Source organism: Hemitrygon akajei, chromosome 6 (assembly GCF_048418815.1).
Source record: "Hemitrygon akajei chromosome 6, sHemAka1.3, whole genome shotgun sequence".
Lineage (NCBI taxonomy): Eukaryota > Metazoa > Chordata > Chondrichthyes > Myliobatiformes > Dasyatidae > Hemitrygon > Hemitrygon akajei.
The window spans coordinates 43,072,129-43,089,318 of record NC_133129.1 but is presented as its reverse complement, the minus strand read 5'-3'; the positions used below and the strand labels follow the sequence as shown (position 1 = coordinate 43,089,318).

The window sequence follows — 17,190 nt, the reverse complement described above, 5'->3', positions numbered from 1 at the left end:
AATCATTCCAGTTTTTTTAAAAAGTTAATTTATTAAGGAAAACTTTTTATATTCTCCTGGATATTGTTTCCTGAATTTCACTCCCAGTCATCTGATATTCAATTGTATTAGTAGTAGTATATGCATCATTCTTAATCGATAGTAGCTGTTAATATAGTGATTGGAGTGAGAATTTCTTTGCACATATCCAATACTTTCCTGAAAATTTTCATTGTACTTAACAAACGTAGAAGAGTACAGTATGGAAGCAGTCGATTTGGCCCACAATGCCTGCTTCATCTTAAGCTAATGATGCCTATTTAAACTAACTTTATCTTTCTGCATGCAGTCTATATTTCTCTACCCCACTGCTCATCTAAATGTCTCTTAAATGTTGCTGTTATATCTGTCCCCACCACCCCACCTCCTCTGGCAGCACTCTGTGTAAACTGAATTCAAAAATTTTTAATCCAGGTAGCATCCTTGTGAACTTCTTTTGCATCCTGTCTAAAGCCTCGTACTTTTCCTATAATGCAGACACTACTCCAAACGTAGCCTAACCAAATTTTTATGCAGCTGCAACATGATGTGAAAATTACTCTGCTCAGTGCACTGACCAAGAAAGTCAAGTATGCTATAAGCCACCTTTACCACCTTGAGTTGCTGCTTTCAAGGACTTGGACCCCAAGGTTTCTCTGTATTTCATTTCTCTGAAGGGTCCTGTGTGACCTGCTTAAGTGCAGTACTTTGTGTGTCCTGATTAAACTCCATTTGCCATTTCTCCACCTTATCCTATTGTATTATTTAATTTTGAGATTCTGCCATAAAACATTTCTAAGACTTGTCCTTGAAATATATTTATGTTATTTCCTCTCAGGATATTGAAGCTGAAATATCGAAAGCTTCAAGTAATTGCAGGTTTTGGGACCTGAAAGAGAATGAGTTACCATCAGCAGAAAAACGAAAGAAAACAAAAATGGTGGATATTGATCAGAGTTCCTCCAATGGACTCAATTCAAATCTAGGCTTGAGTATCCAAGGTGAAGAGGATGTTGAAGTAAAGCTGGAAGAAGAGGAAGAGGCTGGGTTTGCAAGTGAACCAGAGGAAGGAGAAATCACAGATTCTGAGAAAAGCAGTTTAATAGATGAAGAGACAGAAGAATCAGATGAAGGTGAAGATGATTTTATGAATGAAGGTAAGTGATGTTTTAATCGACAGAGTGTTGTTTTAAGTAATGCTACTTGAATAGATATATAAATAATCAGAAGGGAAAAGTTAGTTATACTGAGGCATACTATATTTGAATGGCATTTTAAAATCACTTAATAATGAAAGCTTAGTTTATAATAAGAATTCCCAAATGCAGCTTAATACTGCTGTGTCCTGTATTGGATGGAGGCAGTAATTGTGACATCTTTTCTCCTGAGTCCAGAATCCTATAATTCAAAGGGATTTCTATGTGCTTTCCCCTGTCTGAAATTGCATTTAAGCCTATCAAGAGGGGAAGTAGTCAATAATACAGTAATTACAATGTAATCATAGGATTGTTATAATAAAAACAGAAAATACAGGAAACTCTCAGGCAGGATCTTTGAAGAGAGAAATATAGTCTATGCTTTAGGTCAATGCACTTTCATCAGTTTGCATTAAGTACTTCAGAATATAATATTTGGAAACACTGAAGCAAATATTGCAGGTAGGGAAGCTGTACTTAGCAACAGTGGCAGTAGTAGAAAAATATGAAACAGCAATCACTGTCATTAAGTGGAAATTTGCTTGGAGATAAAAGACAATATGCCTGTGTACTCCCAATCGAAATTATAGGCTACCATCTCTCCGTGGCCATCCATATGTTGTTGGAATGGAGTAAGCATATCTTATTGACCGGAAAATTACAGTTTGAGATAGCGCTATAGAAGACATGAGAGCTTACTGGTAGTTTGAAAGCAAAGGAATTCAATTAAAAACATTATTAATAATATTTTTTGGAGTAAATTGTGGTAAACTATCACTGCATCAACAAAGAGGTGAGCAAAGGCAAAACAAATTCACGAGATGTGCCCTGCTGGTGCGCTGCAAAATTGCTGCACTTGCAGTTCGAGCCGTGCTGGTTGGAGTGAAGAAGACAAGATAGACAAGTTTCAATGGCTGGCCAGGATGCGAGGGTGGATCGTTCTCAGCACTGAGCCAATTTGGAGAGGTGGAGAATGGCTTCTTCAGCACCGAATCCAGCTCCGAAGTGAATCGCTGGGTGGCGTGTTCTAGGCCCGGAGTAATTCTCCACAGCGAGGTCTGGGTCCTAATGCGAGGACCAATACACTATCTGGACAATCTAAATGCTGACCCAGATAGACTGTTAAGGCAGGGTGTCAGGCTTTGGGCACCACGTTAATTTGCAGAGGTCAAGAATGGCTTCTCTGGCAGCGAGATCCAGGCCTGGAGCAATTCGCCATGGCAGGACCGGGTCCTAATGCAAGGATTGGACAATTTAAACACCAGCCCAGATAGTCCAGGCATTCCTCTCTCTGTGATGCTAAGACAATGAGACTGAACCCGATTTTCTGTACTTCATGTCTGCAAACTTTGTGCTGATTTGCCCTGCTAGTGTGATGAACTGAATGGCAGGGCTTTAGGTCTGCTCAGGGGATTTGGATCCAAGGACTCAATTTGGTTTGGAATGCTGCTTTTGTTGCTGGCTTCTGTTGTCTGCGTGATTTGTTTTCTTTTTTTTCTCTCTTTCTCGCTGAGCACTGGGGGTTGGTTTTTTTTATTGGGTTCTTTCAGGTTTCTTGCTTTTCCAACTGCCTATAAGCAAGCAAATCTGAAGGTTGTATAATTTATGCATTCTTTGATAATAAATGCACTTTGAATATTTGAACGTTGAAGCATCTGAACTCCAGTGATATTATTGGACAGTAGCAAGTCTATGGGCAATCCAAAAAACAAAATTCAGCCCACTGAGAGTCTTGACAACAGATAGCTCTGCTTCCGGTTTTGCTAACTGCCAAAATTGACAGTGTGATTTATCATTTTATAAATGTCTGATGTACATGAGGTTACAAGCTATTAAAATTCAAACTATTAAATTCTAAAATATTAAAATCAATTTTTTTAATAAAAGGTTAACCAAAAATACCAAAAACATTAAAAACTTTAATGCTGTGGACTGAACTGACAGAACTATCAACAAGACTTGAAATTAACTATTTGCGGTAGAAGTAGGTGAGGCCCCATGTGCCACCTAGGCACGAAGGGTTCAGACGACGATGTATAAGTAGGTATTTGAATCCATTCCAATGTTTGAACATGGGTTGTTCTGAAACTCTTGCCCAGTTATACCCTTGCCCAAATCACCACTTCCACCACATTAAGGACAAAGGTGGCAGGGAATGTTCACTATGAACATTACTGATCTGCCCCACATTCCAATCCTTATGCCAGTTCCCCATAGCCTTGAATTCCCCTCCCTAGTTAGGCGTCATCCTGACTTGAAATTAGATTGCAATTCCTTTCTTCTTGCTGTTTTTAAATCCTGAAATTCCCATTTTATTAAACAACTTGGCCGAATCTCCTCCAGAAGGAATAAAGTGTTTTTAAGGTGGCAGTACACCATCTTTTCAAAGACATTAGAAATGAACAATATTCTGTTTTCTCGACATTGCCCACATCCTCTAAAATAAGTTTTTAAAATCTAATCCTGAGAAATGCAAAGCCAAAATGTCAATGCCTCCTCCAATGTCAGCATTTTTGTGGCTGCAGTATGTACAGGTAGTCCCTGAGTTATGAACATCTGACTTACAGATAACTCGTATTTACGAACCGAGGAAGGAGAATGCCATCTGCCATTTTAAGTCGGATCACGACGCCGTCCACCATTTTAAGTTGTTGATGTTGACACTGTGTTGAGTGTTTAACTTTGTATTTCGCTTAAGTTTTTCTTAATAAGAGTCTCTCTGACCCCGCCCCCCCCCCCCCCCTCCGTTCTGGTTGGCTGGTGGCGCAGTGAGATCTTGATGTCGATCCAGTGACTCCCGTACCATCTGTGCCTGGTTGATGTCGAGCTCGCAACTCGACCTCGTAAAAAAACACTGCCACCTCCAGTTTAAATTCCTACGCGGAATATCGTGGCGGATGAAATACGAAAACCCAGCACAGCCCCCACTTGTCCGATTTAGCCTGTCTCAGTACGGTGGTCCTTAGGACTCAGCGGACCTTGGGAGCCGGCGCAGGTCGGGACCCGCCGCCCGCAGTGTTCCTGTTCTGTTGACGGGAAGCAATCGCGATTGAAAATAAAGTGGAAATAATAAAGCGTTTGGAAAGAGGTGAAACACCATTGGTCATTGAAAAAGTGTTAGGCTACAGTCAGTCAATGATCGGAACAATTTTAAAGGATAACAGATAAAGTGAGAACAATGGAGCATGTGAAAGACCCTGCCCGGATGAAAGCTACAATTATTACTAAGCAACACAGTGGTTTAATTATTGGAATACATACGTTTTTTAAGTGTTTTATGTACATAGAAAGGTAAAATATATACTAAGATAAATGTTTGACTAACTGACGCTAAATCATACTGGATGTACTTGTTCCGACTTACGTACAAATCCGACTTAAAGACGGACTCAGGAATGGAGCTCATACGTAACCCGGGGACTGCCTGTACTATTTTCAGAATGTATTGGATTAAGTCATAATGATTATTTAGAAAACACTCAAATCTCCTGTGATATTCAGCACTAAGAAGACCGGGCAACAACTAGTGTAACTACACTGATGCATTTTAAGGGGAAATTTAAGATGTACACAATGGAGCAAACGGTAGAGGGATATGAGAAGAGAACTTTGTGGGGGTGGTGTTAGGGGTAGGTCGGCAGGAGATACCGCAAGTTGAGTCAGGAAGCTTTTGTGATATACAAATATCGATTGATTCTATTATAGTTATTATATTATGGATAATTGAGTATGCCTGCCAGAAAATGAATCTCAGGATTGTATATAGTGACATATATGAACTTCAAAATATTCACAAAGACATTTGGGCTGAATTTTCTGTTTGTAGATATAATTCTCTGTGATCACTAGAATCTCTGTAACATAGCTCATAAAATGAGCTTTGGATAGATTTGGATAGAACTATCCAAATCAAAATTTTTCATCATGGGTAGAAAATTTTTTAAAGTTTTTAGATACAAGTAGAGTGAGAAGGGGAAGAAAGAAAATGGTTGGTAAGTTGATGGAGAAGATCGTGAGAGGCAGGATTTATGAACATTTGGAGAGGCATAATATGGTTAGGAATAGTCAATCATGGCTTTGTGAAAGGCAGGTCATGCCTTACAAGTCTGATTGAATTTTTTGAGAATGTAACTAAACACGTTGATGGTAGAGCTGTAGATGTAGTGTATATGGATTTCAGCAAGGCATTTGACATTGTACCCCATGCAAGGCTTATTGAGAGTAGGGAGGCATGGGATCCAAGGGGAAATTGCATTGTGGATCCAGAACTGGCTTGCCCACAGAAGGCAAAGAGTTGTTGTAGATGGGTCATATTCTGTATGGAGGTCAGTCACTAGTGGTGTGCCTGAGGGATCTGTTCTGGGACCCCTACTCTGTGAGTTTTAGAATGACCTGGATGAAGAAGTGGAGGGATGGGTTAGTAAATTTGTTGATAACACAAAAGTTGGAGGTGTTATGGATAGTGTGGAGGGCTGTCAGAGGTTACAGTGGGACATAGATAGGATGCAAAACTGGGCTGAGAAGTGGCAGATGGAGTTCAAACCAGATAAGTGAGAGGTGGTTCATTTTGGTAGGTCAAATATGATGACAGAATATAGTACTAATGGCAAGACTCTTGGCAGTGTGGAGGATCAGAGGGATCTTGGGGTCCGAGTCCATAGGACACTCAAGGCTGCTGTGCAGGTTGACTCTGTGGTTAAGAAGGCATATGGTGTATTGGCCGTTATCAATTGTGGGATTAGGAGTTTAGGAGCCAAGAGATAATGTTGCAGCTATATAGGACCCTGGTTAGACCCCACTTGGAGAACTGTGCTCATTTCTGGTCACCTCAGTATAGGAAGGATGTGGAAACCATAGAAAAGGTGCAGAGGAGATTTACAAGGATGTTGCCTGGACTGGGGAGCATGCGTTACGAGAACAGGTTGAGTGAACTCGGCCTTTTCTCCTTGGAGCGACGGAGGATGAGTGGTGACCTGATAAAGGTGTATAAGATGATGAGAGGCATTGATTGTGTGGATAGTCAGAGGCTTTTTCCCAGGGTTGAAATGGCTAGCACAGTTTTAAGGTGCTTGGAAGTAGGTACAGAGGAGATGTCAGAGATATGTTTTTTACGCAGAGAGTGTCAAGAGCGTGGAATGGGCTGCTAGCGACGGTGGTGGAGGCCGATACGATAGGGTCTTTTAAGAGACTCCTGGACAGATATATGGAGCTCAGAAAAAAATAGAGGGCTATGGGTAACCCTAGGTAATATCTCAGGTAAGGACATGTTCGGCACAGCTTTGTGAGCCGAAGGACCTGTATTGTGCTGTAGGTTTTCTATGTTTCTCTAAAATAAAACTACATTAAAAAATAGATTGCAGTGCCTATTAAATGACAGAAGTGGTAGTTTAAAAAAAAAGATAGTAACAAGTAAATGGTCCAGAAGTATAAATGAAAGAAGTAATATCATTAAAAATTAGAAAACTGCAAATGCTGTAAGTCTGAAATAAAACAAAATGTGCTGTAAACACTCAGTAGGTCATGTCTGAAATCTGTGTATAAGAAAAACAATTAAAATTTCAGGTCTAAGAACAAGGGAAAATACAAAACAAGTTAATTTGGACAAAAGGAACATCTCAGATAGAGTGAAGCTGGGTTTACAGTGATAACTTGCTGAAGAAGTAGTCGGGTCAATCCGCAGGCCAACCCTAAACTTGCCGTTTCAATTCTCTATCTCACTTCTACTCTAACCTATCTCTGACCTTCTGCACTGTTATTATGAGGCCTATCTGAAGCTTGAGAAATTGCAGGTCTCATTTTCTCATTGGACATGAATTATTGAATTCATCAACTTGGGTAATTTGCTTTCTCTTTTTGTATCAGAAGTGGCTAGCTATCCTATAATATTGTCTCAGCTTTTTCGTCTCTGCTTGCGTGGCTAGACCTCTTGACATACCCTACACTTTGCATTTTACAGCTTTCTAGATTCCTTAGTTTGTGTTTGTCTGTGACTGCCTTCATTTCACACCGCTTAAATTTCTTTGTGTTACATAAAAGGAATACCACTGACAATCTGAAGTGAAATGGGAAATATAAGAAATGTTTACTTAAGTTGAGATTGCTCTAGTTATTTTGCCTATGTCATATGTCATTTGTTAAATTTCAAAAATAGACTTTATTCATCATTAAAAAAATATATACAGGATTCCCCTGCTATGCAAAGGTAGAGTGTTCCTATGAAATGGTTCGTAAACCGGACTGTCATAAAGTGAAGAAGCAATTACCATTTATTCATATGGGAAAAATTCGTGAGCATTCGCAGATCCAAAAAAAACCTATCAAATCATGCCAAATAACACTTAAAACCTAAAATAATAGTAATATATAATAAAAGCAGGAATGATCTGATCAATACACAGCCTATATAAAGTAGGAATACGAGAGTAGGTTTGTGCAGAGCGCGGGAGACAAAGGGAGTCAAAAGCTAACGAGCAAGGGATTTGCTGCAATCATCAGAAAGCTTTAAAATCTTTGACATTAGCGGCAGAGTCGTGACTTGTTCTGCAATGGCATCGGCATCATCTGATATCAAAGTTAAAGAATTGGACAAGCGTTCTTCAGGCCAGGCTTTTGAGTTGATCCTGAGCCCATCTGCAGCTGAAGCTATTCCAGAATTTCCTCTTTCTCCCCCCAAGAAGAAAGACCTTTCACTTGAAGAAATTCAACGTAAACATGAAGCTGCAGAGATCAGGTGAAAGTCACATGAAGCAAAGGTGCTGAAACAATTGGCTGAAAAACGAGAACATGAGAAGGAGGTGCTTCAGAAAGCTATTGATGAACAGAACAACTTCAAGAAAATGGCAGAAGAGAAACTGACCACAAAGATGGAAGCCAGCAAGGAGAACCGTGAAGCTCAACTAGCGGCCAAACTGGAGCATTTAAGAGAGAAGGAAAAGCAGGTGGAAGAAGTGAGGAAGAGTAAAGAGATCAAAGAAACAGAAGACTAATTCCTTCCCCCCTCTTTCATTTGGAATTTGAGTGTTTTTTTTCAAACATCCAAAGATGTTTTTAAATGGCCAGTGTGTTTATGGAAATTCATTTGTAAATGCAGTTGTGTGCAACTGAGAGCCAAAAGCTCTTTGGAGAAGGAAGGATTGTATTTGTATGCTTTCCACCTTTTTTTGTAAACATTCTTGTGGGTTTTTTCCTGATGTAGATACTTTGAACTCCTGCATTTTGTTTTCTACTAGTAGTGAATTGAATAGAATTGCTGGTTCAGGTTAGTGTATTTGTGAAAGTGTAATTTCCAGCATGCTTTACTGATGTGTTACACGTTTAGTTTGTAAGTGTGTAACTATATAAACTTGCCTAACCAGTTGCACCTGTCTTTAACTTCAATAAAACTGGACATTTAAAAATAAATAAATAAAGTAGGAATACTTTTCTGCAATCATTGCAGCACTGTCCACTGTAGCAAAAATCTCATGTAAGCGCTCTTGGCAGAAACACCTGGTGCAAGTGCTCTCGCAGAAACACTCTTTCCAGTAACCTTTAAGCTATGAAATACCAAATAACACATAAAAATACACGGCCTATATAAAGTAGAAATAATGTATATACAGTGTAGTTTCACTTACCAGAATCGGGAAGGCAGTGAGCACACTGATAATGGTGTGTTAGGCTGAGTCGTCGGAGGTTGGGATGGTGGGAGACTGGGGTGTCATCTCATCGTCGTCTGTTTCCATCAGGGCAGGCAGGTCACCTTCTATGTCTGCCTGCCTCAATGTCGAAGGTCAAGTTTCGTCATCTGCTGTGGCTGATGTGGAAGGCTTGAAAAACGACAGTTTGCTTGACTGCTTAGCCTCGCGCATTTTTCTATCGTACAGTTCTTTGTAAGCACTCAAACCATCCTGCAAATATACCCTAAACCTATGTACCCTTTCAAAATTAAAGTTGTACTTTTCAGCAATCATTGCAGCGTTGTCAATCGCAGCGAAAATCTCATGCAATTGTTTCACGTTCAGTTCCCGGATGACTTCACTTTTGGGCCGTTTGCTACTGCGTTTGGTTTCAATTGTTATCCTTTCCTCTTCATCAGCTCTTCATCTGTCAGTTCTTTGTCATGGGATGCTAAAACCTCTTCAACATTATCTTCGTCAACTTCCACAAACCCAGCCTCCCTAGCCAAACTCTCTATGTCCTTACTTCGTTCACCATGATCGAAACGCTTAATTATATCTAGTTTCACGCTAAGTGCCCTTAAGCGCTCTTTTAGGCTTTTCTGATACTTTAGAATTCATCTTGCTAACGGATGCACACAATAAATCGACATAAAGCACAGATGCTCACAGGCACGTGTTTAAGCAATGCCGGCTAGAATGCAGTTCCGGGGAGAAGCTTGACTGCTCGGCGTGTGCACTGCCTTTTTTCATAACAGTGAAAACACCTTCTGTTAGCGAAAACAATTAACTAATGTAGGTCTTTCGTAACAGCGAGGTGTCGTAAAGCGAACATTCAAAAAATGGGACGTGTGTGTGTTTGTGTGTATACACACACACATACACATACACATATATACACACGCACACACACAGTGCACAAGACTTGTACTGTATATTCATGGTTATTACGTTAACTAGTGTAAGTTCTTTTAAAATAAACGTAGCACCATTACCACCTAAAAGCTGTTACTTTCCCCAAACTGTAAGACTGATCAACATCTCCACCTGTCCATACCCTGAACCTGTAGCGGGCACCTGTTGATCCCAGGGGATCATGGGTTTTCACCTCTGGTGGACTGTGTTCTTTCCAGTCCACAAGCCTGAGTGGGAAGATTTGAAGAACCAGCTGTTGCCCATGCAGCGGGTTCCCCCTCTTTATGTCACTGATGTAGTCCAAGGGAAGGGCAAGTGCTGATACAGCTTGGCACTAGTGTCATCACAGAGGTTGCCAGAAGGAAGTTGTCAACAATATCAGACTGCTTCAGGGACCTCAGCTCTGGATTTCTTCCTCAGGGTATACTCCCAAAGACTTTCTCAAAGGTGGGCATGACCACAAGGCAGTGGAGGTTTAAAATCAGAGTTTTCCTTCTCCTAGTGGATTGCTATCCAAGGCTGATGAGCCCCACCTGCCTGAAACAACTGGTTTTAAAGTGCCAGTGGTCTGCCTTTGCCCCTTTTCTTGTCAGTAGAAACAGTTCCGCTGGGCCTAGTAGCTAAGCCATGTGAAGGGCAAGAGTTGGACTTGGTTGTCAGAGGCTGTTCATATCGCATGCCATTTGGAACATTTTATAGGTAGTGGGAGCTTATCTCCACTACCACCTCTGGCTATGACACCCTTAAGAACCTCACACCCGAACCACCACTATTTTATCATTTCCTGTCAGGGTCATCTTATGCAGAGACAGTCCTGTGCCTAGCGTCACTTTAGTGCAGTTAATATGCAAGCTATCTTTTGTATTTACATTTATTGTTTTTTATTATTATTATGTTCTCTATCTTATTACATTTATTTTGTGCTGCAGCTGATCTGGACTAACAATTATTTCATTCTCCTTAACACTTGTGTACTGGAAATGATATTAAATAATCTTGAATTTTGATGTGACTTTCATTGTTTTCTCCCTGATACGAGAACAAATAACATAAATGACTGACTGTAGGGTTTGGAGAATGATAAGGTGGGTGGCATGAAAAAAAAAGTAGTAAGTGATTATACCCTATGTATTAGGCCAGCATCAATAACATGGATGAATATGTGGCTGGAGGGAAGTGGTGTAGGAGAGAAAAGTTAGGTTTCCTCAGGCAGTGACTTCTGCTACCTTTCAAGCTCAGAATTTAGGAGAAATCAGTCACAGTTGCTTCCGGGGCATCTGAAGTGTTCTTGAAGTTCCCACGTACTATAATAATTGCAGGTTAATAGGTCTGAGTTTCCTGATAGTGTTCTAAGAACTTATGGTAGTTTTTCTCTATTCCCTTTTTAGATACACTGACTGTTATTTGATACTTTGATTAAGCTACAAACACTTTACCCTTATTTTGTATTAAATCCAATTTTGTTTTCGCATTTAAACTATGTAGAAGCTGAAATATTACCAACTTAAAAAATCTATAGAACTTTGAGATACAATGATGATAATCCACAAAGATACTTCTTTTGGGGCCAAAATAATAATGAGTATTAATAGCTTGCCATGATTTTACTTTGTGTTAAAAATAACTTAAGGCTGTATATTTCAGTCTAGAGCCTGTTGTAGTTTAATAGTATCCAGTTTATAATGTTATCAGTGGTTCTTCACTCCGTAGTAAATAAACAGAAAATACTGGAAACACTAAGGCCAGATAATGAATTTGGAATATATATTGATTAGTCACTATTTGTCTCCTATAAATACTTGATGTGTTGGGTATTTCATTCATTTTGCTTTTAGATTTTCATCCTTCACTTTTTTTAACTGCAAGAAGAATGGCCTGAATCTCCTGATAATTTAGTAGCTCTGCATGGAACTTGTCTCCTAAGTGTCAGAACTCCTGAATGTATGCATAAGTCTCCATTGACGGGATTATTTGTTCGAAATCTGAACCACTTGTAGATTTCAGCAGTTTTCCAGTACTTGCCCTCAGTAATCTGTTCCCTTGCCTGTAAACCCATTTTTTTGGTTGGAGAAGAACAACTGTGGGAGGAGGTTAGGGTAATTGACATTTAATAGAGTTAAATGTTCAGAATATTTCCAGTGATCTTTAATAACTATAAAAATTGAATTGTTAAATTTTAATGTTTTGCAACTTTGTGCCAAAGACTTTGAGATTGTTTAACCATTAGCCATTAGATGTTTTCTCTAAAATCATGATTTAAAACAGCATTAGAGGAAATTTGATTAAGGGACCTCACTCCAATTATGAAGAGATAGAGGGCAAATAAGTGGTATCTACTTAGTTCAGGGTTTAGGCCAGTAATAAGCATGCCTGATGGTTTACAACCAAATATGTGTTTACACTTTTCCAGAGGAATAATCTATACATTTTATTCAAATTTCTAATCATTGCTGCTTTCCATCATATAGGTCATCTGTGGCCTCCATGTATCCGCGTGATGGTAGTGCGATCACCAGTCCTGGAACCTGGTACACTGTTCATTATCACTGCAGAAAAGTCAGCTACTATTGGAAGGTACAGGAAAATATAAAATTTTATAAACAAAGTTAATTAAAAGAATGTTATTTATCTTGGAATAAGGATTTTAACTAGCATTGTATTGTAAGGTTTTTGCAAAATTTAATGGGAAGAAGTAGTCTTCCCTTGAGTTCACTTTCATAATAATTCATACTGTTTTTTCTTTGTAATGGTGAACGCTATTCTTAAAGATTATCAGCATTGATATTAATGGCCTTAAATAATTTGTTTAGAGGAAGTGATCATTCTAAATTTAAAAGCATTTTTAAACATTCTTCCCAGTTCTAATGATCTGAAGCTCATATATTGATTGCCATACACAAAGAAAGTACTAGTGAACAATAGGGTGGTCACAGTCAGAGCTTAGGCTTCAGATAGTAGATGGATGGCCACCAGGAAAAGTAAGGTGAATAAGCGGGTTAGTGCAGGGTTCATCTGTGGCCATTCCCCTCAGCAACAAGTATGCCCCTTTAAATACTCCTGGTTGGGTGGGGGGGGGGGGGGTTAAACTAACTTGGCAGAGGATAGGAACGGGAGTGATGGGGCTGAGGATTGGGCAGTTGGTATAAAAGTAGATTCAATATGAAGTGAGACTGTGAGGAAGACCAGACAGATGATGGGGCAAAATTACTGTCAAATGGATGAGCTGAACTGTAACATACACCGTATCAATATGACAGGCAGGTTGACAGAGAGAGTGGGGTGGCTTGTTGGTTAAAAAAAAAATTAAATCAGGTCCTTAGAAAAACGTGACAGGATTGTAAGATGTAGAATCCTTTTGGGTTGAGTTAAGAAACTGCAAGGGTAAAAAGATCCTGGTGGGAGTTACAGACAGGCATCAAAACAGTAGACAGTATGTGGGATACAAATTACAGTGGGAGATAGAAAAGGCATATAAAAAGGGCAGTGTTATGATAGTGATGGAGGATTAGAGTATGCAGCTAGAATGCAGAAACTCAAGTTAATACTGAATCCCAAGAGAGGGAATTTGTTAATTCCCTCTGAGGTGACTTTTTAAAGCACCTTGCAGTTGAGCCCATGAGGGGAAAGGCAATTCTGGATTGGATGTTGTGTAATGAGTCAGCTTTAATGAAGGCACTTAAGCTAAAGGAATCTTTAGGAGGCAGTGATTATAATATGATAAAACTCACCCTGTAGTTCGAGAGAGAAAAGATAAAGTCAGACATATCAGTATTGCACTGGAGTAATGGAAATTGCAGAAGTATGAGAGAGCACCTAGCCAAAATTGATTGGAAGGGGACACGAGCAGGGATGACAGCAGAACAGCTGTGGTTGGAGTTTTGGGGGCAATTCAGAAGGTGCAGGACAGATATATCCCAAACATGAAAGGTATTCTAAAGGGAGGAAGATACAACCATTGTTGACAAGAGAAGTTAAAGACAGTATAAAGGGAGGGCATATATTATAGCAACAATTTGTGCAGTCAGAGGATTGGGAAGCTTTTAAAAATGAACAGAAGGCAACTGACACACATGAGGCTGCTTAACAAGATAAAAGCCTATAACATTACAGGAAAATATTAGCATGGACAGAACATTGCAGGAGGCAAAGAATGGCTTCAGAATAGAGGGATCCATCTAGAACAGAAATAAGGAATTTCTTTACCCAGAGTATGTGAATCTAGAATTCATTGCCACAGACATCTGTGAAGGCTAAGTCACTGAGTATATTTAAAGTGGAGGTTGATATGTTCTTGATTAGTTAGGGCATCAAAGGTTATGGGGAGAAGGCAGGAGAATGGGGTTGAGAGGGATAATAAATTAGCCATGATGAAATGGCAGAGCAGACTCAATGGACCTAATGGGCGAATTCTGCTCCCAAGTCTTATGGTCTTAATACAAGTGCACAGATTGGGTCTTCCAACAAAATAATTTTTTTTTAAAAGTGCCAACATGACTCATTTGATTACCTTAATGGAATATCTGAATTCACTGAGAAAAGTAACTTGTTTAATGAGTATGGTACATAAAATGTACTTTATTCTGGTCAGTATTAGATGACAAAATTCTTCCTTCTAATTTTATGCTGTACATATTACATAATCATCATTCACTTACTAATTCTCAAATTTGTTAAATTTGTCTGTACCAATTAAAATTAAAAGTAAAGATGATTTGTTATGAAATGGCGATTTACCAAAGAACTTGAATATTTGCCTGTTAAGCTGTCTTCTTTCCAGTATCTCTGAATTGTTTAAATATTTTTCCATACACAGTTCTGTTACTGACACAGGGAATTTCAATATGACTGTGAGATGTACAGCATTTCTAAGAGAGGCAGGGATTTTCTTGGATATTTTTGTCACTTTTACATTAAATAATGCCCAATGTTAAATTTCATAAAATGGAAATGAATAAAAACCATTGCATAAAGGATTAACTTCTAAAACAGGGGTTCCCAACTTTTCTTTATGCCATGGACCAGTCCATGGACCCCAGGTTGGGAACCCCTGGTCTAAAGTAATTTGGTAGCAGAACAGAATATAGTACAATGCATTCTACTAAGTATATGATTCTTTTTAACAGAGAGAAAGATATGGGCCATGCCATCAGAATAGCTGAACTGGGAGTCAGTAAGGTTAGTTATATGATTATATTAAACTGTACAAAGCAGAAATACAATGGAATATAAATGATTATCGCTAGTGATTAATTACTTTTAAGAGATTTAACCTAATTTTATTCTAAAAGCTATTACTTTTTTTTGTCATGGAATGTAATATTAATGCAAGCTTGAGTAAGATATCAAAATGCCTGTTTCTTGGTATCTTGAATAGCAGCAATTTATCAAATGTAGATTGATGCTGTAATCTGGAGCACAATGAAGGATCAGGCAGCACTGTGGAGGCAGAGAATAGTTGACACAAAATGGGACTTGGGACAGGCTGTCTACCAACATCTTTTATAAACCTACCAATTCCCAAGGCTATCTTGACTACACCTCTTCCCATTCTGCCTCCTGTAAAAATGCTGTTCCCTTTTTTCAGTTCCATTGTCTTCGCTACATTTGTTCCCAGGATTAGACTTTTCCTTCCAGGGTATTAGAGATGTCGTCCTTCTATTCCCCACTCTGGCCTCTTATTTCTTCTCACCTTCCTATCGCGCCACCCTGGTGCTGCTCCTTCCTTCCTTCCTCCCATGGTCCTCTCTTCTCTCTTATCAGATACCTTCTTCTCTAGCTCTTTACCTTTCCCACCCACCTGGCTTCACGTATCACCTTCTAGTTTATCCTCCTTCCCCCTCCCTCCACCTTTTTTATTCTGGCATCTTTCCTCTTCCCTTCCAGTCCTGATGAAAGGTCTCGGCCCAAAACATCAACTGTTTATTCATTTTCATAGATGCTACCTGATCTGCTGAGTTCCTCCAGCAATTTGTATGTATTGCTCTCTGTTAGACAATGGCCTGATTTTAAATTTCTAATTCTACTTAAGACCACAGATGCATCTTAAGTAGAATTAGAAACTTAAAATTAGGCCAAAATATGTAGGAAATTCTCTGGTCAGACAATATCTGTAGAGAAAGGAATGATTTTCATTTCATCAAAATTGGTGGAATGGAAGTCAGGTCTGTTTCTGAAGAAATTTGTCAAACAGAAGTACAAATGCTTCCTCCACAGATGCTACAAGTTCTACTACTGAAATTTGTATTTATTTTGTAGATTTGCTGTAAATTGGCCTTTCTTCTATATAAACTTTTTGGTATTGTTATTCTATTTGTTTCCTTGTTAAGGAATTTCTTTGAGCCTTATCATGCTTCGAATTTGATAATTCTTCACATTAATGCAAGTTTGAGTAAGATATTAAAATGCCAGTTTCTTGGTATCTTGAATAGCAGCAATTTATTGCTGAAGTTGAGCATACAATTCCATGCCATTTAAGATGGTTGTTCAGTATTTTTGAAAATATGGTTTCTTTATTTTTTTCACATCTTAATTTTCATCTTGTTTAGTTCCATGCTGAAGTATATTTTGATCAAGATCTGCAAAAGTACATGCTTGTAGACAAGGGGAGCCAAAACGGGACTGTTGTCAATGGGAACAGGATTCTTGCTGTAAGAATGTTATTTTAATCAGATTGTAAGATATTTTGCATCAACTATTTTAGCACAGAGTGCAGGTATGATAACTTAAACAGAAATTAAGATGCTGTTCTTTATAAGGTAAATGTTAGTTTCAATAGATTAATATGACCTTGAGTTCGAGTTCAGTTTATTGTCATTCAACTGTACATGTGTACCATCAAATGAAACAATGTTCCTCCAGACCAAGGTGCACAACACAGTACATATAACTCACACACATAACCTAAAACAATATTAACACTAGATAAATAATAAGGTACATTTACAACAAGGTGTAAAATAAACAGTATAACACCACTGGTGCTTTATACGTGATGAGAGCTGGGTGGTGGCAGGGAGTTCAGTAGCCTTGTGGCCTGGGGGTTGAAGCTGTTACCCATCCTAACAGTTCTTGTCCAACTGCTATGGTACCTCCTGCCTTATGGTGGATGGGGGTAAGGGAGGTCAAAGAGATTATTAGACAAATGGGAGTGATCATGGGCAATGCTAAGGGCCCTGGATATGCAACACTCCTGATAAATATGATGGGTGGAAGAGAGACCCCGATAATGATCCTCTCAGCAGTCTTTGCATCTTTTATATGGACTTGTGGTCAGATGCCTTGCAATTCCCATACCAGATGGTGATGCACTTGGTCAGACACTCATGATGGTGCTTGTGTTCATTAAAAAATGGTTACACTGAGGGCTAGTAGGGGTGTGGTGAGGTAGCTTCACTTGTTTCAGT

General features: G+C 39.1%; 1 protein-coding gene and 1 pseudogene across 5 annotated transcripts in view; both read left to right on the top strand.

Moving 5' to 3' along the window:
• aggf1 (angiogenic factor with G patch and FHA domains 1) overlaps positions 1-17,190 on the top strand; it is a 73,061-nt gene that overhangs the window by 27,034 nt on the left and 28,837 nt on the right. For all 5 annotated transcript variants that reach the window (XM_073048249.1, XM_073048244.1, XM_073048248.1 and 2 more), the window contains 4 exons: positions 857-1,175; positions 12,256-12,361; positions 14,911-14,962; positions 16,333-16,434. In XM_073048249.1, coding sequence (XP_072904350.1) covers positions 857-1,175; positions 12,256-12,361; positions 14,911-14,962; positions 16,333-16,434 — 579 coding nt within the window. The remainder of the gene's footprint in view (positions 1-856; positions 1,176-12,255; positions 12,362-14,910; positions 14,963-16,332; positions 16,435-17,190) is intronic.
• Positions 7,678-8,623, top strand: LOC140729014 (stathmin pseudogene; annotated as a pseudogene).